The 22,278-nt window shown below is 46.6% G+C and overlaps 1 protein-coding gene across 2 annotated transcripts in view; it reads right to left on the bottom strand.

Annotated features, from left to right (window-relative positions):
* BLTP1 (bridge-like lipid transfer protein family member 1) overlaps positions 1-22,278 on the bottom strand; it is a 451,393-nt gene that overhangs the window by 290,400 nt on the left and 138,715 nt on the right. For both annotated transcript variants that reach the window (XM_073572011.1, XM_073572012.1), the window contains exons 22-23: positions 6,703-6,879; positions 3,071-3,199 (exon numbers count right to left, since the gene is read on the bottom strand). In XM_073572011.1, coding sequence (XP_073428112.1) covers positions 3,071-3,199; positions 6,703-6,879 — 306 coding nt within the window. The remainder of the gene's footprint in view (positions 1-3,070; positions 3,200-6,702; positions 6,880-22,278) is intronic.

Here is a 22,278-nt window from a genome sequence, read left to right as displayed (position 1 = left end):
CATTGGATATCATTGTGTCCAATTTTTCGCCGAAAAGTCTTCCAGTAAGATACGGAAGTCGCGTGAGGGACTTCTTTGAGGCCGCATCCGCTTTCCATTCTCGCAGCCAGAGGATGCGTCGGATCGTGATGGCGTTTGATGCTATTCCCGCTACACCTCTTGCGGAATCCAGGGCTGCATGAAGCATGTAGTCTGCTACCACTGCTATCTGGACCGCTTGGTCCGAGAGCTCGGGATTTGAAGCTTGAAGACCCTCCTGTAGTTTTTTGGCCCAAGCCAGGATGGCCTTGGCCGCCCAAACTGAAGCAAACGCAGGGCCCAGAGAGGCGCCTGCCGCTTCGAAAATAGAACGAGCCATGCGTTCTACTTGCCGGTCTGCTGCGTCCCTGAGGGTTGAGCTATCTGGCAGAGAGAGTAAGGTCTGCGCTGCAAGCCTAGAAACCGGGGGTTCCACTTCAGGTGGATCTGTCCATTGTTTGGTGTCTTTCTGTGGGAAGGGGTACTTCGCTTCCAAATATTTGCGATTAGCAAATTTTTTCTCAGGCTGCACAAAATGTTTGGTAAGTATTTCCTCAAACTCATGGTGATTAGGGAAGACCTTAGGTGGTTTCTGAACACTTTCAAAGCAAATCCTATGTTCTGGGACTTCCGGGGCCGACTCTGGAATTTTTAGCACCCAATGAATGGCAGAGATTATGTCCTCAACTAGCGCTGTATTGCTAGGGGGAGAAGGTACCACGGACCTCTCCGTTTCGTTATCTGAGTCGGAGTCACAGATGCCCTCCGAATCCGGTGCCTCGCTAAGGTGATCCCTGGAGGGCGACCTGGGGCGGGGGTCTTCTGTGGTGGGGGATCTCTGTGGTAAATCGCACTGTCTGTCTGTGACAGGGGACTGCCTAGGAGACCTGGAATGATGGTGTCTCTCCCTGGGGGGGATGACCTTGTGCTATAGGACGACTCAGGTGATCGAGACCTGTGGGTCCGCTTACGTCTGTGAGAGTCGGAAGCAGCATGTTCCTGAGACAAGCGGTCTGTTTGCTGTGTAACGTCCATAGCCGGGGCCCGACTCTGCAGAGCTTGCAGCAATGTGGCAGTTAAGTTGTCTATGGACTGTCTCATAGACTGTGACATCTGAGTTGCCCATTCCGGCGTGGCCTCTGACACTGTAGCGTCAGTAGGGACTCCCTGGGGTTCTGACCCAGAGTTCTGGATGCAGTCCCGGCAGTGCGGATACGTGCTGCCATTAGGGAGCGTGGCTTTGCAGGCTGTGCAGAATGCATAGAAACATTCCTGCCTGGTTCTCTTCCTTGAGCCCGGCATAGTGCACAGAGGCTGGCTATTAGGGATCGTACAGGGGTGGCTACGCAGAGGGAACCCACAGAGAGCCTTATAGGAAGTATGGATTCACAGCTGAGTAATGAGAACCCAGCTGTGAGCTTACCCCACCGGTGTGCCCCTAGGTCCAGCGCCGACAGATCCCAGTTCTGTGCCCCCCGGAGACCGCTGTGATGCTCCTCTCCTGGATCTCATCCAAAAAAAAAAAATGGCCACCGGGACGCTGAGGAGAGGGAGGAGGGGGCGGAGAGCTGAAAAGGGCGCGCTGGGCTGTGTAAAAACGCGCCCTTTCTGCCTCAATCCGCCCCTTCTATGACACTCCAGCGTGTCATTTTAGTCATCCGGGGGGCGGGGAAAAGGCGGCGGCTTCGGCAAGGCTGAAGCCGCGGTCTAAATTAGAGGCCTGATGCCCAGGAGGGCTCCAGAGCGGCGCGGTAGTCCTGGGGGGGGGATTTGTACCAGACCCCCCCAGAATGGTCGACTGGATAGTGGTGGGGGTAGCAGGGGAAGCGGTTCCTGTATGGGGGGCCCCTGGAGCGCTATGGAGCCGCTGCTGCTGCAGAGACAGGGACGCAGAAAAGCCCTGTCTCTGCTGTGCCATGCCAGTCCGCACCCTCCCCCGTCCCCAACAGGATCCCTCAGCTGGTCTGGGGTCCCTGGAAGCTGCGGAATGGTGCCTATTCTCCAACTCTACCTGAGGCGTCTCAACCTAATGCCCCCTGCGGGGGATTAGGGAGGGTGCGTCTGTCACCGTCAGGGGGTCTTCATCCTCGCCTCAACCTCAACCCAGACCCCAAAGGGGTTGGGGAAGGAGGGGGGGGACTCAACTTCGGACCAGTACCCGCAGGACTGGGGAAGGAGTGACATGGGGAATAACCATCTCAACTTCAACCGGGCACCCCTAAAAAGGGGGCCAAGGAACGAGCCATGTCGGGAGTCTCGCTGGAGACCCACTTTTCTTCATCTGTTCCTGACGAAAAAAGAGAACAGAAAAAAAGAAGGTGTGCCTCCTTGCGACACTAAGCAAAAACTGGAGAAGGCTGACGCCGTCCAGGGGTGTATACTGCAGAGGAGGAGCAAAAGTTAATCTTTTTCAGATTATGCATAGTGTCGCCTCCTAGTGGACAGCAGCATAACACCCATGGTTCCATGGTTCTGTGTCCCCCAATGAGGCGACAGAGTAATTAGAAAAATGTTGTCTGTGTGTGTGTGTGTATATATATATATATATATATATATATATATATATATATATATATATATATATATATAGTAGCAGATTCTACAACAGCTCCCCTGTTCTCAAGATAGCCACCGGTGGAGAAGCATGTGACCAGACCTGTCCATCGGCCTCCTCCTCTTTGAACACGAATTTCCTAGGTGATGTGTTCTTGAATTGGACGATACTGATAGACAGGTCTGCTCACATGCTCCAACATTAGAAAGTCATTTTGGGAATAGGAGGTCTGCGCAGTCTGTGGGGCATATTGCACTAATCAGGGGAACGGCACCGAACATGCCTATACATTAGGTAGTGCTACAAAATTTTCTCATGTTTAGCAATAAAAAAAATTTTGAATACTAAATATACATATAAAATTTTGAATACTAAATATATATATTAAAAACAATAACAAAAAAAACGATAAAATTAATAAAAACTATCTATTGTGCTTTAGCCATTTATTTTGTTCCAACATTCTGTTTCTTACTGTAAGTTGGAACTAACACTCACCTTTGCATCACAAAACCTCCGATCAATACCGTGCTGGCAGATCACCACAGACTTTGGCCTCTCTAGCTGGAACTCATTGCACATGACATGGAACACAAAGGTCTGCCCCCAGTCCAGCAGGCACGTCAGCTGTAACACAGCAGGTCACTGACATGGTAAGGACTGTGGCAGTATAATCAGCGATAACAATATTACAAAAGTAAGAACATACTGGCACAGCTTGCCAATTCAAAGGAGATTTATCCTTGCAGCTATATAATGTTACCCTGGTCTCCCACACTATTATATTACTATTTACCTGCTTCTTCATTAAGACTTTCAAGATTGAGGGCTTTTACAATGGATTATTATATTTATCCCTGTTTATTAAAAGAAACTGCATTTCATTCCTCGTTTTATGGAAACATCCTCTGGTTCCTAATGTCCATGGCCACCTGCGGCCCAGCACTTTCTGATACATATGAAAAGTAGGTAACATCCCCCTCCCCACACACTTTTAAATCAATTTTCATCTTCTTTTAGCCAATTTGTGGAAAAGGCACACAGCTGGGATATTTCGCAGTACAATTTAAAAGCTGGATGCCTGCATCTAAAAATTCAATATTCCATCAGTGAAGAATCATTACAGTGAATAAAAAATTATATGATATGGTAGAACTCAAAAGCAAGGAAAGTTTTCATCCCCAAATTGTAATGAAGGATGTGTTTGAATTTACACCTACCAGTGTTTCTTCCATTACCAGAGATATTATACGTCCCAAGGAGAAAGTATGGGAACGATCAAATAATATGCGCTAGAAAACTAATACATTTGTATGACACACTGCTTAAAAAACAAGTGATAATAACACATGAAGTACAGACCAGATGAAAAAAAAATCTACACAGAAAAAGTAGAAGCATGTGTCCGAAACACACATAGGGCATTGCGGGAGTCCAGGTAGTATGCCATTTATCTTTGTTGTCTTAATCCTTCCTAAAACTGCTTGATTTAGGTCATGTCATACTTTTGCTACTACTAATATATCACTGAGCACCGGTATCTTTCCCTCCTCATTTAAGCATGCCATCAAACATCCACTACTTAAAAAACCAACCCTCGACCAAAACTGTGCTGCTAACTATAGACCTGTGTCTAATTTTCCCTTCATCTCTAAACTCCTGGTAAGCTTGGTCCAATCCCGTCTTATCCGCTATCTCTCAGATAACTCTCTTATCGACCCTCTCCAATCCGGTAACTGCTTTTTACGCTCTACTGAAACTGCCCTCAGTAAGGTCTCTAATGATCTACTAACAGCTAAATCTAATCGTCTCTATTCCATGTTAATTCTCCTGTGTCTCTCTAAAGCATATGACACTGTGGCTCATCAGCTCCTCCACACAATGCTCTGCTCTATCAGCCTCAAGGACACCGTTCTATCTTGATTCTCCTCCTACCTCTCTGACTGCTCCTTCACTGTATCTTTTGCTGTCTCCTGCTCCTCTCATCTTCTCCTTACTGTTGGGGTTCCTCAAGGATCAGTCCTAGGCCCCCCTCCTCTTCTCCTTGTATACTGCCCCTATTGGACAAACAATCAGTAGATTTGGTTTCCAGTACCATCTTCTTTGCTGATGACACCCAATTATACACCTCTACTCCTAACATTACGTTTGCATTATTACAAAACACCAGTGATTGTCTTAACGCTGTCTCCGACATCATGTCTTCCCTCTATCTCAAACTGAACCGGTCAAATTGCTGGACATTGCTATTTCTGTGTGTGGCTCTACCATTACTCCCCAGCAACATGCCAGCTGTCTTGGGGTTATACTTGATTCAGAGCTTTCATTTACCCCCTTCCACACCCGATCACTAGCTCACTTTTGTTATCTGCACCTCAAAAACATTTCTAGAATTCGACCTTTTCTTACTTTCGATTCTGCAAAAACTCTTACCTTTGCCCTTATTCATTCTCGTCTGGACTATTGCAACTCTCTGCAAATCGGTCTCCCTCTTACCAAACTCTCCCCTCTCCAACCTGTCCTGAATGCTGCAGCCAGGATCATATTCCCCACCAGCTGTTACACTGATGCCTCTATTTGTGCCATTCAATGCACTGGTTACCCATCCACTCCAGAATTCGATATAAACCTAGCACTCTCACCCACAAAGCACTCCACGGTTTAGCACCACCCTACATCTCCTCTCTCATCTCAGTCTATACCCCTACCCATGCCCTCAGTTCTGACAATGCCCTAAGGTTAATATCCTCAATAATCAGAACCTCCCACTCCCATCTCCAAGACTTCTAAAGTGCTGCGCCAATTTTTTGGAATGCACTATCCAGGATAATTTGATTAATCCCCAGTACCCACAGTTTTAAGCGTACCATAAAAACACATTTCTTCAGACTGGCATACCACCTCAACACATTAACCTAACTATCCCTGTATTGCCCAATTAATATTTTTACCATAACCAGTTCCTCGTATCATGTTCTAACACGCTTTCTGCCTTTAATAGCCCTCTGTGTCTGTACTGTTACATATTCTAACTGATAACCGGTTCATGCTGCATTAAAAGAACATACGATTTCTTACATTATGGCTGGTCAGAACAATGAAAGTAATTAATTGTTACCATCCACCTTTCGTACTCCCCTATTTCCTCATAGATTGTAAGTTTGAGAGCAGGGCCCTCACTCCTCTTGATATCTGTTGATTTATGTGATTATTGTTATGCTGTAATTTTGTCTGTACAAGTCCCCTCTAGAATCTAAAGTGCTGCGGAATACGTTGGAGCTATAGAAATAAAATTATTATTATTTTGAACTAGTCATCCAAGACGCAAAGACCCAAGACGGCTGCAGTGATTCAGAGTAACTCATACACAGATGCAATAGCGCTGTCAGTGTCCGATTTAGGCTGCCCATGGTTGCCCTTCCATAAAACACAATAGGAGATATAGAATGAGTAACTCACAGTTTACGTATATCCTATAGACATATATGGAGCCGCCAGGCACATGTGTGGCCATCATAATGATTGGAGGGGACTGAAATGGTAGGGTCCCCACCAACTTAAAATTCAGAGTCTATAAATGATAAATAACCTTTAAAGAAGCACTCCCATCACAATATTCATCCTTTAATATATTGCAATCATCATATTATATAGTATTATATTATATACTATATATATTGTGTACTTACAATTGCTCACTTTGCCTTTCTACCCAGATAATTCTTCTTTTCAATTAGGTCTATGACATCACATTAAAAACTGGCTAGCTAAATCCTTCTAAGCTCTACGTAGAAACAGGAGGTCAATTTTACATGTATAAGTCATCACTGCAAAAGAGCCTGGCCAGGGGGAGGAGCAGAGCAGCTGGGTCAGGAGGTCAAGAGGGGAATGATAATTGCAGGGACAAGAGACTTACTGTTTCTTCATAGAGCAGAGAAAACAGAATAATTAACTGGGTAGTAGGGCAAAATGAGCAATTGTAAGTGCACAGTGGTGTACAATATGGAGACTGCAATATATTAAGAGGATAAAAATTTTGATGGGAGGAGTGCTTCCTTAAGGGAGGTGCTACTGGCATTTCTTTTTTATTTCCTTTATTTATTGTTTCTCTGAGAGATTGGTTTACTTACTTGCGGTGTGGTGACCATTGCACTGAGGGCACCAGCCTGCACATCAATCAGCCATGCATATTCCAGAGTATCGGCACCTAAGGGAAGGCCTTCTGCAGAGAACATTGCATGAGCCCGTAACTGTAAGCCAGAGAGGCTAATGTGACCTTCTCGAAGCATCCCATCCACTGCTGGCCTCTACAGTGAATATAAAGAGATTGTAAGTTGTCAAAACCATAAAATAATGGAAAGAGCTGTCAGACATAACAAACATGAAGCATGTAATGTGCTAATTCTTCACAACGGCATAAATGAATGGGCTTGTAAACATTTACTACAATTAATCTCACAAGAAAACAGCAATATTAAATCAAAGTGATCTAAGATCAATGGAATCATCCGGCTTTGATTAATCTACATAGGTCCAAAAGTCTGTGTTAGTTAATTCTAATAATGCATCTTTATTGCAGGGGTTGAAGATCTATCTTGCTATCAGATTGCTTCAAATCCTTTGCTTCCTTTCATTCAACCTGATTGCTTGCATTAGGCAATTCCTTTAAAGGATTTCTATCACCGGGAAAATGCAGTCAGATCTGCAGGCACCATTCTATACAGCTGGGGAAGCGGAGTTAATGGATATACAGTTGTGGCCAAAAGTATTGACACTCCTGCAATTTTGCCAGATAATACTCAGTTTCTTCCTGAAAATGATTGCAATCACAAATTCTTTGGTATTATTATCTTCATTTAATTTGTCTTAAATGAAAAAACACAAAAGAGAATGACGCAAAAAGCAAAACATTGATCATTTCACACAAAACGCCAAAAATGGGCCAGACAAAGTATTGGCACCCTCAGCCTAATACTTGGTTGCACAACCTGTAGCCAAAATAACTGCGACCAATCACTTCCGGTAACCATCAATGAGTTTCTTACAATGCTCTGCTGGAATTTTAGACCATTCTTCTTTGGCAAACTGCTCCAGGTCCCTGATATTAGAAGGGTGCCTTCTCCAAACTGCCATTTTTAGATCTCTCCACAGGTGTTCTATAGGATTCAGGTCTGGATTCATTGCTGGCCACCTTAGAAGTCTCCAGTACTTTCTCTCAAACCATTTTCTAGTGCTTTTTGAAGTGTGTTTTGGGTCATTGTCCTGCTGGAAGACCCATGACCTCTGAGGGAGACCCAGCTTTCTCACACTGGGCCCTACATTATGCTGCAAAATTTGTTGGTAGTCTTCAGACTTCATAATGCCATGCACACGGTCAAGCAGTCCAATGCCAGAGGCAGCAAAGCAACCCCAAAACATGAGGGAACCTCTGCCATGTTTGAATGTAGGGACCGTGTTCTTTTCTTTGAATGCCTCTTTTTTTCTCCTGTAAACTCTATGTTGATGCCTTTGCCCAAAAAGCTCTACTTTTGTCTCATCTGACCAGAGAACATTCTTCCAAAACGTTTTAGGCTTTTTCAGGTAAGTTTTGGCAAATTCCAGCCTGGCTTTTTTATGTCTCGGGGTAAGAAGTGGGGTCTTCCTGGGTCTCCTACCATACAGTCCCTTTTCATTCAGACGCCGACGGATAGTACGGGTTGAAACTGTTGTACCCTCGGACTGCAGGGCAGCTTGAACTTGTTTGGATGTTAGTCGAGGTTCTTAATCCAACATACGCACAATCTTGCGTTGAAATCTCTTGTCAATTTTTCTTTACCGTCCAGATCTAGGGAGGTTAGCCACAGTGCCATGGGCTTTAAACTTCTTGATGACACTGCGCACGGTAGACACAGGAACATTCAGGTCTTTGGAGATGCACTTGTAGCCTTGAGATTGCTCATGCTTCCTCACAATTTGGTTTCTCAAGTCCTCAGACAGTTCTTTGGTCTTCTTTCTTTTCTCTATGCTCAATGTGGTACACACAAGGACACAGGACAGAGGTTGAGTCAACTTTAATCCATGTCAACTGGCTGCAAGTACATCACATGATTTTTCTAACAGTGCCAACACTTTTGTCCACCCTCTTTTTTATGTTTGGTGTGGAATTGTATCCAATTTGGCTTTAGGACAATTCTTTTTATGTTTTTCATTTAAGACAAATTAAATGAAGATAATAACAAAGAATTTGTGTTTGCAATAATTTTCAGGAAGAAACTGAGTATTATCTGACAAAATTGCAGGGGTGTCAATACTTTTGGCCACAACTGTACAGTTTTGTGAGAAAAGATTCAATATAATCTGTGTTTTAACCATTTAATCCTCTGCTCTCTTTGGGACTGGTCATGTGGGCGGTTCTATCAGTGACTGACAGCTATCTCTGTATGCACACTGTCAGTCACTGATAGGACCGCCCACTAGAAAAAGTCTCGGGAAGAGCAGAGGATTAAATTAATAAATCACAGGTTATACTGAATCTTTTCTCACAAAACTATATATCACTTTACTCAGATTCCCCACCTCTATAACACATGGTGCCTACAGATTGGACAGCATTTTCATGGTGTCAGATTCCGTTTAATTTTCCTTTGTACTAATTTTGATAAACCTTTCATCTTAAGCTGATAATGACCAAGCACCGTAAATTTGGGCTCTGATTCAATGTCAGAGTAAATTAACACTTCAGGTTTAAACCCCTGAAATCTATCAAGAGCAAGTCATGTCACTGGTTGTCGAACATACAGTCGACATAGCTCTCAGTGAGCGCTATGTACTGATGCTTTTATTGAACCCAGCGATCCCAATGATCAATTGGTGTATGCTCAGTAAAGCAGAGCTTCTGGGGGGCGTGGCCTGACCGGGCATGTGAGCAGAGGAAGGAGAGATTAGCTCCGGGAGATATAACCTGTAAGGGTCCCGTTACACTAAAAGACGCACCAGCGATCCCGACAACGATACGACCTGGTCAGGATCGCTGGTGCGTCGCTACATGATCGCTGGTGAGCTCTCAAACAGGCAGACTCACCAGCGATGACGGGTAACTAAGCGCGCGAGTCCCTTAGTTACCCGCTGTGTACCTTGGATACCAGCTCCCAGCGTCTGCTTACAGCGCTGGGAGCTCGCTGATCGTTGGTCTCCCGCTGCCACACGCAGCGATGCATGCTGGCCAGTGGGAGACAAACGATCAAAAAATGGCCCAGGATATTCCTGCATGATCAGCGATACCCGGCGGGGGGGGGCGGTCGCTGATGCGTGCCACACACAGCGAGATCTTAGCTAGATCACTGATGCATCACAAAATCGGTGACGCATCAGCGATCTCGCTATCGATCTCGCTTAAGGTACTGTCACACTTAGCGATGCACCAGCGATCCCGGCCAGCGATATGACGCGGTCAGGATCGCTGGTGCATCGCTAAGTGGTCGCTAGTGTGCTGCCACACAGGCAGATCTCACCAGCGACATAGCAGGGGTCGGGGGTCGCTACTGACCTGTCAGATGAGGCGATCCTGACGTCCTCCCGCCCGCGTCCACGCGTTGCTCGTCTCCACAGCAGGAAGCCCAGCAGGAAGCTGACGACGAGAAACGGTCCAAGACGTTCTCGCGCGATCAGCGATAACCAGCGGGGGAGTGGTCGGAGGTAAGTATCAGACATAGCGATATCGCTAGCAATATCGCTATAACGTCACAAAAACCAGTGACGTTATAGCGATATTGCTAGCGATATCGCTTAGTGTGACAGGCCCTTTAGTGTGAAGTACCCCTAAAGGCCTTTTTACATTTAGCGATGCACCAGCGATCCTACCAGCGATCCGACCCGGTCAGGATCGCTGGTGCATCGCTAAATGATCGCTAGTGAGCTTTCATACAGAAAGATCTCACAGCGATGCAGCAGCGACGCAGCACACGATACTCACCTTTCACACACAGCGATCCTGACGTCCTCCCGCCCGCATCCAGCGTCGCTCGTCGTCACAGCAGGAAGTCTCAGCAGGAAGCGCCCGACGAGAAATGGAGCCGGACATTCTCGCGCGATCAGCGATGAACAGCGGGGGAGGCGGTCGCTGGTAAGTATCACACATAGCAATATCGCTATAACGTCACAAAACCAGTGACGTTTTAGCGATATTGCTAGCGATATCGCTTAAGGCCCCGTCACACTACGCGACTTACCAGCGATCCCGACACCGATATGAAGGTGTCAGGATCGCTAGTAAGTCGCTATGTGATCGCTGGTGAGCTGTCACACAGACAGCTTCACCAGCGATCAGCACAGCGATGCCGAGCGCCCGGCATCGCTGGCTATCGCTGTAGAAAATAGTATCAAAATAAAAAATATAGTTATTCTCACCTTCCGACGTCCCGTTTAGCCATCCTGCCTCTCTCCACGCTCCGGTCCCAGTGATCCTTTGCACGAATGACCGCGAGATGTCACGGTCTCGCGGGATAACAAAGTCTCGCGGTCATTCATGCAAAGGATCACTGGGACCGGAGCGTGGAGAGAGGCAGGATGGCTGAACGGGACATCGGAAGGTGAGAATAACTATATTTTTTATTTTTTTTTATTGTTTTTTTACACCTGATCGCTGGTCTCCCGCTGTCACACACAGCGATGCATGCTGGCCAGCGGGAGACCAGCGACCAAAGAAATGTCCAGAGGTTTCTTGCAGCGATCAGCGATACCGGCAGGGGGGCCGCTCGCTGATCGCTGTCACACATAGCGATCTCGCTGGTGAGATCGCTGTTACGTCACAAAAGTTGTGACTCAGCAGCGATCTCGCTACCGAGATTGCTTAGTGAGACGGGGCCTTTAGTGTAAAACCCCCTTAAGAGACTCCACTGGGCCCTAAACAACTTTAAAATCAGCAATATCATCCCCCTCTGAGCTCCTGCACTCACTGGTGTGCATTGGATCCTGATCCATGGGGGGGAGCTGCTAGGAGGCAGCATGATTCAGCTGCAGGAGCAGATAAGAGAAATCAAGATGGCCTAGGAAGCCTTCAGGTACTTCCATGTGTGAAGTCTGCTGAAAATGCAGCAATTAAACTGGTCAGCTATGCCAGGACATCCAGAGGGGCTTCTGTCACTAATCATTTCTCTGTTATTTCAGGGGAGTGTGAGGAAGATCTAAATCTTGACCTGCAGTCTCAGCCAGGGGTTAACCCTTTCAATGCTTTTTCAGCCCAGCAGACAGAAGATCCCACACTAAAAGATTTATTTATGGTTGTTATACAGTATGGATCTGCTCTGTCTTCACTTAGTAACCAGATGGGTGAAACTAAAGAAGAACTTTCCTGTCTGAGACAGGGGCTGCAAAAAGTAAAAGATCGCACTACAGCATCTGAAGGGAGAATTAGTGACCTGGAGAATAAACAGCCTCAATTTATCAGTGACAACCACAGACATGATCAACAGATCTTGGCTTTGCTGGCTTAAACAGATAATTTGGAGAACAGACTTAGGGTACCGTTACACTTAGCGATGCACCAACCAGCGATCCCAACAACGATATGGATCGCTGGTGCATCGCTAAGTGGTCACTAGTGAGCTGTGACACAGGCAGATCTCACCAGCGACATCGCAGGGGTCGGGGGTCGCTACTTACCTGTCAGACGTGGCGATCCTGACGTCCTCCCGCCCGCGTCCACGTGTCGCTCGTCGGCGCCACAGGAAGCCCAGCAGGAAGCGCCCGACGAGAAATGGTCCAGGACGTTCTCGCGCGATCAGCGATGAGCAGCGGGGGAGCCGGTCGGAGGTAAGTATCAGACATAGCGATATCGCTAGCAATATCGCTGCTACGTCACAAAATCGGTGACGTTACAGCGATATTGCTAGCGATATCGCGATGTGTAACGGGGCTTTAGGCAGAATAATATAAGGGTAACTGGCATCACTGAAAAAACAGAGCAACAACCCTACTGATTATTTTGAGAAATGGTTGATCTCCCTGTTTGGGGCAGAACACCTGACCCCTTTGTTTGCTGTGGAGAGAGGGCGCATAAAGTACCTACCCGGTCATTACCACAGGGAGCACCTCCGTGCCCAGTCCTCATGAAATTACTTCATTATAAGGACCGTGACAACATCCCTTAAGGCAGCTCGTGAAAAAGGTGACATATCCGTCAGTGGCCAAAAGGTGTCCTTTTTCATGGCTACTCCACTGAAGTAATAATGAAACCAAGGAGGGCACTACAAAATTAAAGATTGGGATACTCCTGCAGTCAGCAAAAAACATACGCTGCTACTCAAGCCATATCCAGCAATACAGCAACAGTGCAGATAAAGATTTAAAGACAGGCTGAAATGAAAACACGGTAAATGGAGACCATACCGTGCATCACCTAAAAATGGAGATGCAATGTGCTCAAATAGAGGTAAGAAAAAGGAACTGCCCGCACTATCCTGGTAGTATACATTTACATGGGGGAGCTTGTGGAGTGCCCGACGCGTGTCGCCACCGACGAAGCCACCTTACGGTGGCAACACGCGTCGGGCACTCCTCTGCACTGTTGCTGTATTGCTGGATATGGCTTGAGTCCATTATGACCGTGGTTCAATTATTAGTATGGACAAGACTATTTGCTACTCTCCTATATTGTAAATATTTCAAATACTCCTTGGTCACTCCTCAGGGCATTTTGAGGTATTTATATAAATTGTGATTCTATGATTCCATTGCCCAGTATCTGCTATATGTGTATTTCTGACGCCTTTTTCATACCATTATAGTATTGTGATGCGTTCACCCTTATGGGTAAATAACCATTATTACCGCTGCTACAGATTGGGGATGGTGATAATAATAATTTGATCTATTCAATGTACCATATGCATTTACAATAATTGTTTTTCTCTTGTCACTTTTATTGCCTACACATCACGTTGAACTATTCAGCCACTTTTTCAGTCGTGGGGAATGTCTTGTTGGCTTTATTATGAGCCTTGTGTATGCCTTATCATGTTCTGTGACTTTTAAGTGTTTTTATATGGTGTTGTTTTTGGTTGTCCAATAAAATTTACTATATTCTCTGGTGATCCCTGCTCTTCTTTGGTCAGTAGCTTTTCTACTTTCTTACACTCCACTGAAGTGTCAAAATGCAGAGCACAATTTGTGGATGTGAAACGTCATCTGCGCCAGCTACAAATCCCATATTCTATGCTCTACCCCGTGGAGTGACCGCCCTGGGAGGGACCTCTTTTTTTGAAAATCCTAAGGACGCACTCCGCTGGCTTGATCTAAATGAGCGGCAACTTCGCCAGAATCCGCAATGCTGAAGAAATAAATATAACTTAAGTCATGTGCCATCAGAAAATATCTGAATGACTGCTGGAGTCATATTTCCTAGAGATCCGCGGCCCAGAGGAAAATGGATATTTATAATGGCAGGCTCCCAGGAAATGTTTATTTTTCTCTTTTTCTGTAGGTTTCTCGCTTGCATTATGTTCGGAAGGGAGCTGGACTGGTACCCCATCCATCTGATTTTTATGAATGGAATGGATGGATTAATGTTTACTTATTTAAATGGGTTTGTGTGGGGTTTTTGTTTCTATAATTTGTTGTCTGGTTCTGCAAATACTAACGGTCAAACCGACTAAGTGGAAATACTGTAAAAAGGGTTACAAAAGGGAAGAGAAAGGTGGGATACCTTACAAATCACCTGCATTTTTCAATCCCTATGTAATTAGATATAATGGCTGATAAAGTAAAATTCCTTTCATGGAATGTTAGAGGTCTGGGGGACTCCTTAAAAAGAGCGGCTGTCATGGAATATATCCGGGATCACCAGCCTGCAGTGGTGTGCCTGCAGGAAAAGCATTTTGGGAAAAACAGTGTTGTGGGCATGAAATATTCATGGATAGGCCACAGCTTCCACTCTATCTTCTCCACATATTCTAGGGGGGGTTAGCATCCTAGTACATAGGACTATCCCTTTTGAATTAATGGATTCCAAGATAGATGGAGAGGGCAGAATTGTGAGCATCCACTGTAAAATATTCACAAAATAAATTCTACTTGTGGCAGTCTATGTGCCTCCTCCATATAACAACATTACTTTGAAAATTATTGCACTAATGAATAAGATACCAGGAATTCCAGTCCTCTGCATGGGAGATTTCAATAATGCTGTTCATCCATATTGGGATATATATAAATCAGACACTGCTACTAAAACTGCCCCATAACTAAGTTTGGAGAAATACTATCAGAACTATCATTAGTGGACATATGGCGTCTCAAATATCATAACACTAAAGAATTTCCTTGTTATTCTAAGACACATAAAACATTATCACGTATTGATATGGTATTGGGCAGAGAACATTGGTGAGAACAGTGGAATACTTACCCAGAGCACTATCTGATTATTCACCCTTGCTGACGGACTACTCTTTGTTTTTCACCCAGGCTGCTGGATTCTCTGACTATGTGGGCCATGAATCCCTTCTGGCTTCAAATTATAGATATTCCGCTGATCACATTTACCTTAGAACATTATTTTAAGGAAAACAACAAACGGGACATTACGGGATGCCACGAAAGCGTGCTTACGAGGAGTCTACAGGCCATTAACCGTTCTAAAACTAAGACAAAACAGTTTGGGGAGTTTTTACGGCATAGAGCTAGATCTACAGAAGAGAAATTTGTACTAACCGGTGCAAAAGAGGGTCTGATGGAGTGGGTAGTATCTCAAGAAGGTACACCACACATATCAAGGAAAAAGCTAAAAACAAACGCATGTTTGCCCAGACACACTTCTTTGAGGAGGGGGAGAAGGCAAGACATTAGCCATGATAGCAAGAGCTCAGATGGGGAGTTCTTTTATTGGAGCTTTGAAGGACAGGGAAGGAGTGGTAGTAAACCAGACTGATCAGATCTCAAACACAAAATGCAATTTAGTAGAGAAAAGATCTTATCCTACTTTAGGGAAATCAAATTACCAACATTTAGCGGTAAAGATCAAGAATTTTTAAATAGACCATTACAACTTGAGGAGTTACAAATGGCTGTAGCCTCTATGGCTAATAACAAATCGTCAGGACTAGACGGGCTTTTCACGTAAATATATAAGAAGTTTGGAAATATTCTACTTCCCCACTTGCTGGCTACCTTCGAGGAGGCGGTGAAGGGGGGAACCCTACCCCATTCAATGCAAGAGGCGGTGATAGTAGTCATACCTAAGCCAAACAAAGACCCTTTAATCCCCGACTCATACAGGCCTATATCTTTATTGCCAACGGATTTTAAAATTGAGAAGGTTCTGGTGTCTAGATTGAATACAGTAATTTCTACAGTAATCCATTCTGATCAGTCTGGCTTCATGCCTGCTAGATCCAGAGCGGTTAATATCCGGAGACTGTTTCTTAATCTTCAATTGCCAGTGGATGGTGATGGGGATAGTGCTGTATGTTTTCTGGACGCCACCAAGGCGTTCGATTCTGTTGAGTGGGAATATTTATAGGCGGTGTTGGAAAGGTTTGTGTCATGATCCATGCGGGATCAGGACAGATAAAAGCACAAGTAACCTTTTTTTCTTTTCTCAAGCTGTGCTTAGAGATGTTTTTGCCCCAGGTGGCCATTTGGATTATTGCACTGTGGTGTCGTTTGTTCTAAGTTTGCCCCCGGTGGTGGTGAGCATCATTGCACTCTGATTCTTTAGTTAAGTGCGCATTTATAATGCAGGTGTGATTGCTGGCTCTGCTATAAAAGAGTCATAGGTGTTGCAATCAGTGTTGGTGATAGAATTCATTTCCAACCATCCCTGGTGGAGGAAGGAGCTGGAGAGAGCTCCTTGCAGCACTGTCTTAGCCCTGGTGTGGAAGGAGTCATAGGGGATTTCCTTGTAGCTCTGACAGAGCTTGGTGGCAGCACTTCAGGAGGAGAGCTGCATTCTGGTGGTGGACTCTGTTGCCGGGAGCAAGTGCACAGAGTAAAGCTAAGTGGTGTTCCCGTTTGTGTTTTCCCTTCGTGTGTATTAGTACAGCGGTGGGGCCAGTGCCTGCGCCACCCAGCTCCCTAGCAAGGGATAGGTGTAGGGTGTGCTAGGGCGACAGGTATCTTGAGCGGCGCCCGGTGCGGAACCGGCATAGGGAACGTTAGGAGCATTAGGGACACTGACTCAGGGGAGTGCAGGAGGTCTCCACGTCCCCTTTCCCTATCGCAGGGCCCACCGTTGTAACTGTTGTCCCTCCCCCTTGTCTTGTTGTTTACAGTTACCGGCCTGCGGCCGTGTCACACAGGACAGCTTCACGTGCCGCGTCGTGTTATTTCAGTTACCGGCCTGCGGGTCGCGTCACACAGGACGGGTCCACGTGACATTATCACCAACCTACAACTTTCTTTTCTCTGCTGAGCCATGGACCCAGTTCAGACCTTTGCCCAAATCCTGCAGACCCTTATTAATGAGATTAGGGGGATGCGCGAAGGGTTGGTGCGGCAGCTTCGGCTGTTGGTGGGGCAGCTTCGGCTGTTGGTGGGATCTGGGGGCTTGGTTCAGGAACAGGCTCAGTCAGAACCCAAGATATCCCTCCCTGACAGATTTTCTGGAGGGAGAGATCAATTCTTGGTATTCCAGCAAGCCTGTAAATTGTATTTCAGGCTGCGCCCTCGTTCATCAGGGAGTGAAGAGCAACGAGTGGGAATCATTATGTCCCTTCTTAAAGGGGATCCCCAATCCTGGGCCTTCTCCCTACCGGACGATTCTCCATCATTAGAGCCCGTGGACGAGTTTTTTGCTGCTTTGGCGCTTGTGTACGGGGATCCTGATGGCGTCGCCCTGGCGGAATCTCGGATCTCTAGGTGTAAACAGGGAGCCCGGGTTACTGAGGAGTACTGCTCAGAGTTTAGGAGACGGGCCACTAACACTCAGTTGAATGACCCTGCACTTAGGAGTCAATTTGTGCAGGGTTTGTCTCCAAAGTTGCAGGATACTCCGGTGCAGTACGCCGCCCCCAGGTCGCTGGAGGCCACCATGTCCCTTGCCATCCATGTGGATAGACGCCTCAGGGAAAGACATATACAAAAAGTGCCCCCTGATGTCCTCGCTAGGGAGGAGGATCCACCAGTGCGGACGGAGGAACCCAGACAGCCCGGTGTTGTTGAGACAAAAAAGGGGGTGTCTGCGGCTCATCGTGGTGTGTGGGGGGTATGCTTTTCCTGTGGGAAGCCTCGCCATTTTATGAGAGCCTGCCCAGTTCATGCCAAGTCCCCAGACGAACCTATGCAAGTAGGAGGAGCTAGTTTGTGTACGGAGCTGCCTACGGTTCGGGGAGTGGTGTCGGCATGTTTTTACTGAGGGCAGACTGGTCATGTCCTGAAGGCTTGCTCATTGCGCGCCAAATTATCTGCGCCTTCTGAGAAGCCGCATTCTCCTGGTCGCTTGGAGGGAGGCGACCAGGGAGTATACATTTCCTCCATTTTGCCTTCCCAAGTTACTATGTCAGCAGAGGTGTTGGCTGGCGGCGTACTGGAGGTGATGGATTGGCGGGTGAGGGAAGTGGTCAGCTGGGGGCACTCGTGTAAGGGCTGCTGCCTAGGAACTACTGTCTCTGCCGCCTCTCTTCCACGGACCCCTTCCTCTCCGGTGAGAGCAGCAGATGTGCTGCAGGAGAGTAGGGGCAAGTCTCAACCCTCGCCATTGGCCAACCCTGGGAGGCACAGACCTCGTGGTGGTAGGGGTTGGAGGGTGGTGTACCCCTTGGTGAAGTGCGGGGATGTTTGTGTGGTGACACAGGGGGACGCCTCTGTTGTCAATCCCAGAAAGAGTTCTCCAAGTGGTGACAAACGAATGAGTGGCAATAAACGTTCAGGTCCGGACCTGTGTGTGAACGAGCGTGCATGGGTGGCCACAAAAAAAAAATCCAGTGGAAGTGTGTTGTGGAGTGTTACCAGCTTATACCAAACATACACATACACAACTTGTTCCCCAGGTCAGCGCTTCAGAGATGCGTGGTGCCTCCAGAACAAACGTTGCCAATACCAGCGGGCTCGCTTGTCATCAACCTGACTTGCAGGTAGTTGCTGGGGTGAACTCTGGGTCTGGGCGTCCCCGCTGTAGGTGGTTCCCTGATGGGGAGCGGTCTTGAGGGTCCAGAGGCCCCTCATTAAGGGGAGGGTACTGTCATGATCCATGCGGGATCAGGACAGATAAAAGCACAAGTAACCTTTTTCTCAAGCTGTGCTTAGAGATGTTTTTGCCCCCGGTGGCCATTTGGATTATTGCACTGTGGTGTCGTTTGTTCTAAGTTTGCCCCCGGTGGTGGTGAGCGTCATTGCACTCTGTTTCTTTAGTTAAGTGCACATTTATAATGCAGGTGTGATTGCTGGCTCGGCTATAAAAGAGTCACAGGTGTTGCAATCAGTGTTGGTGATAATATTCATTTCCAACCATCCCTGGTGGAGGAAGGAGCTGTAGAGAGCTCCTTGCAGCACTGTCTTAGCCCTGGTGTGGAAGGAGTCATAGGGGATTTCCTTGTAGCTCTGACAGAGCTTGGTGGCAGTATTTCAGGAGGAGAGCTGCATTCTGGTGGTGGACTCTGTTGCCGGGAGCAAGTGCACAGAGTAAAGCTAAGTGGTGTTCCCCTGTTTGTGTTTTCCCTTCATGTGTATTATTACAGCGGTGGGGCCAGTGCCTGCGCCACCCAGCTCCCTAGCAAGGGATTGGTGTAGGGTGTGCTAGGGCGACAGGTATCCTGAGCGGCGCCCGGTGCGGAACCGGCATAGGGAACGTTAGGAGCGTTAGGGACACTGACTCAGGGGAGTGCAGGAGGTCTCCACGTCCCCTTTCCCTATTGCAGGGTCCACCGTTGTAACTCCCTCCCCCTTGTCTTGTTGTTTACAGTTACCGACCTGCGGGCCGTGTCACACAGGACAGCTTCACGTGCCGCCCGTGTTGTTTCAGTTACCGGCCTGCGGGTCGCGTCACACAGGACGGGTCCACGTGACAGTTTGGTATACGACCTAGTTTCATTTCATGGGTTAAATTGCTGTAAGGTAGGTTGATAGCTAGAATTCAGGTAAATGGACACCTCTCCCCGGCTTTTGGACTGAGTAGAGGTACGAGGCAGGGGTGTCCGTTGTCTCCCCTGCTTTTTGCACTGGCCATTGAACCCCTGGCATCGGTTATCAGGGAGCATCCAAGGATAGTTGGGTTTCGTAGATGGAATAGTGAAGAGAAGGTCGCATTATACGCTGATGACACTTTATTATTTCTGGCTAAAACTTCTGGATCCCTTCCTATAGTAATGGAAACTATAGAAACATATGGAAAATACTCTGGTCTGAAGATAAATTGGAGCAAATCAGTTATACTTCCCTTGGATAATACAGATGAGAATGCTTCCCACTACATTAACTCGGGTTTACAAGTGGTATCGGAGTTTAAATATTTAGGAATCAATATATCGGCAAAAATAAATGACTATGAGAGGTTGATTCTTGATCCAGTCTTAATTAAATTTAGGGGTAAATTGGGCGCTTGGTCTAAGTTACCGTTGTCAGTTGTGGGGGGCCATGCTAACCATGTCAAAATGATTTGGATGCCACAATTGCTGTATGCTCTGCACAACTCCCCATTATGGATAAATCAGAATTTTTTCTTTAGAGTCAATCAGGAGTTTAAAAAAATTAATATGGGGCAAACATACTCCGAGAATTAAACTGGAAACATTGCAAAGAAATAAAACAATGGGAGGGCTAGCAGTTCCTAACCCATCGGTATATTATGTGGTATCTCAGGTTCAACATATTTGGGGACGGGACGACCCTGCGGGAGGTGGAACTCAGCGTATGATGCTGCAGCACTATTTCCGATCGGATAAACTCTATGAGGTACTGGAGGCGCATAAGTTTGGGACACGGAGGCAAAATATCAACTTATGCTGTTATGTCATAAACGTTGGGGGACGGTGAAAAAAATACAAGGAATAGAAGGTGTTTCACAATTTACTTCACTATGGAACACTCCGTGGCTTGCAAATCTATACCAGCTGGTGGGAGTGGGCTCCTGGAGCGCCAAGGGTTTAAACAGACTTAGTCAAGTGCTGAGAGTAATGTGATCAAGGAATTCTCACAGCTGCAAAGCGAATATGGGTTATCTTCCTCTGAATCCTATAAATACTTGCAATTTAGATATGCATGTCGGCGGGGGAGGGGGGTGTCAGATCATACTGATCCCCCCTGACGCGTCTCTGCAGCCCCCCGCTTCTCCCACAGTCTCCCTTCCTTCCTTCAGTGGTCACGTGGTACCGCTCATTAAACTCATGAATATGCGCATATTCATGAGTTTAATGAGCGGTACCACGTGACCGCTGAAGGAAGGGAGACCGTGGGAGATGCAGAGACCGCGCCAGGAGGGGGTAAGTATATCCAATATTCATCTGTCCCCGGTCCATCACTGCTTGCTGCTGTCTGCTGCGTCCTGTCAGTGACGTTTAGGCAGCAGAGGGCGTGATGACGTGGTAAGTGCGCGCCGCAACCTTTGCTGCCTGAACAGTCACTGACTGTCCCCCATAGCGCGCCGGTGTCTCCGCCTGTTCAGGACCCGACACCTGGCCCCCAGGGAGAGAGGAGAGTATGTCATTTTTTTTTGCAGCAGCAATATGGGGCATAATCTATGGAGCATTTTACGCGGGCATAATCTATGGAGCACCTTATGGGGGCATAATCTATGGAGCATCTTATGGGGGCATAATCTATGAAGCATTTTATGGGGGCATAATCTATGGAGCATCTTATGGGGGCATAATCTATGGAGCATCTTATGGGGCATAATCTACGGAGCATTTTATGAAGCATCTTATGGTTGTATAATCTACGGAGCATCTTATGGGGGCATAATCTATGGAGCATCTTATGGGGGCATAAACTATGGGGCATCTTATGGGGGCATAATCTATGGAGCATCTTATGGGGGTATAATCTATGGAGCATCTTATGGGGGCATAATCTATGAAGCATTTTATGGGGGAATAATCTATGGAGCATCTTATGGGGGCATAATCTATGGAGCATCTTATGGGGCATAATCTACGGAGCATCTTATGAAGCATCTTATGGTTGTATAATCTACAGAGCATCTTATGGGGGCATAATCTATGGAGCATCTTATGGGGGCATAAACTATGGGGCATCTTATGGGGGCATAATCTATGGGGCATTTTATGGGGGCATAATCTATGGAGCATCTTATGGGGGTATAATCTATGGAGCATCTTATGGGGGCATAATCTATGGAGCATCATCTACGGAGCATCTTATGGGGCATAATCTACGGAGCTTCTTATGGAGCATTTTATGGGGGTATAATCTATGGGGCAGCATATGGGGGCATAATCTATGGGGCATTTTATGGGGCATATTATGGGGGCATAATCTATGGAGAATTTTATGGGGGCATAATCAATGGAGCATCTTATGGGGGCATAATCTATGGGGCACAATCTATGGAGCATCTTATGAGGCATAATATATGGAGCATTTTATGGGGGCATAATTTATGGAGCATCTTATGGGGCCATAACCTTTATGGAGCAGCATATGGGGCATATTATTCTATGGAGCCTCTTATGGGGCCATTATTAACCTTTGTGCAGCATTATATGGGGTGTATTTTGTATGGAGCATCTTATGGGGCCATCATGAATTGTATGGAGCATTATATGGGGCTCCTGATT

Source organism: Dendrobates tinctorius, unplaced genomic scaffold (assembly GCF_039654945.1).
Source record: "Dendrobates tinctorius isolate UK_male_01 unplaced genomic scaffold, ASM3965494v1 ptg000030l, whole genome shotgun sequence".
In the NCBI taxonomy this organism is placed as follows: Eukaryota; Metazoa; Chordata; class Amphibia; order Anura; family Dendrobatidae; genus Dendrobates; species Dendrobates tinctorius.
This window is presented reverse-complemented; position numbering and strand designations above follow the sequence as displayed.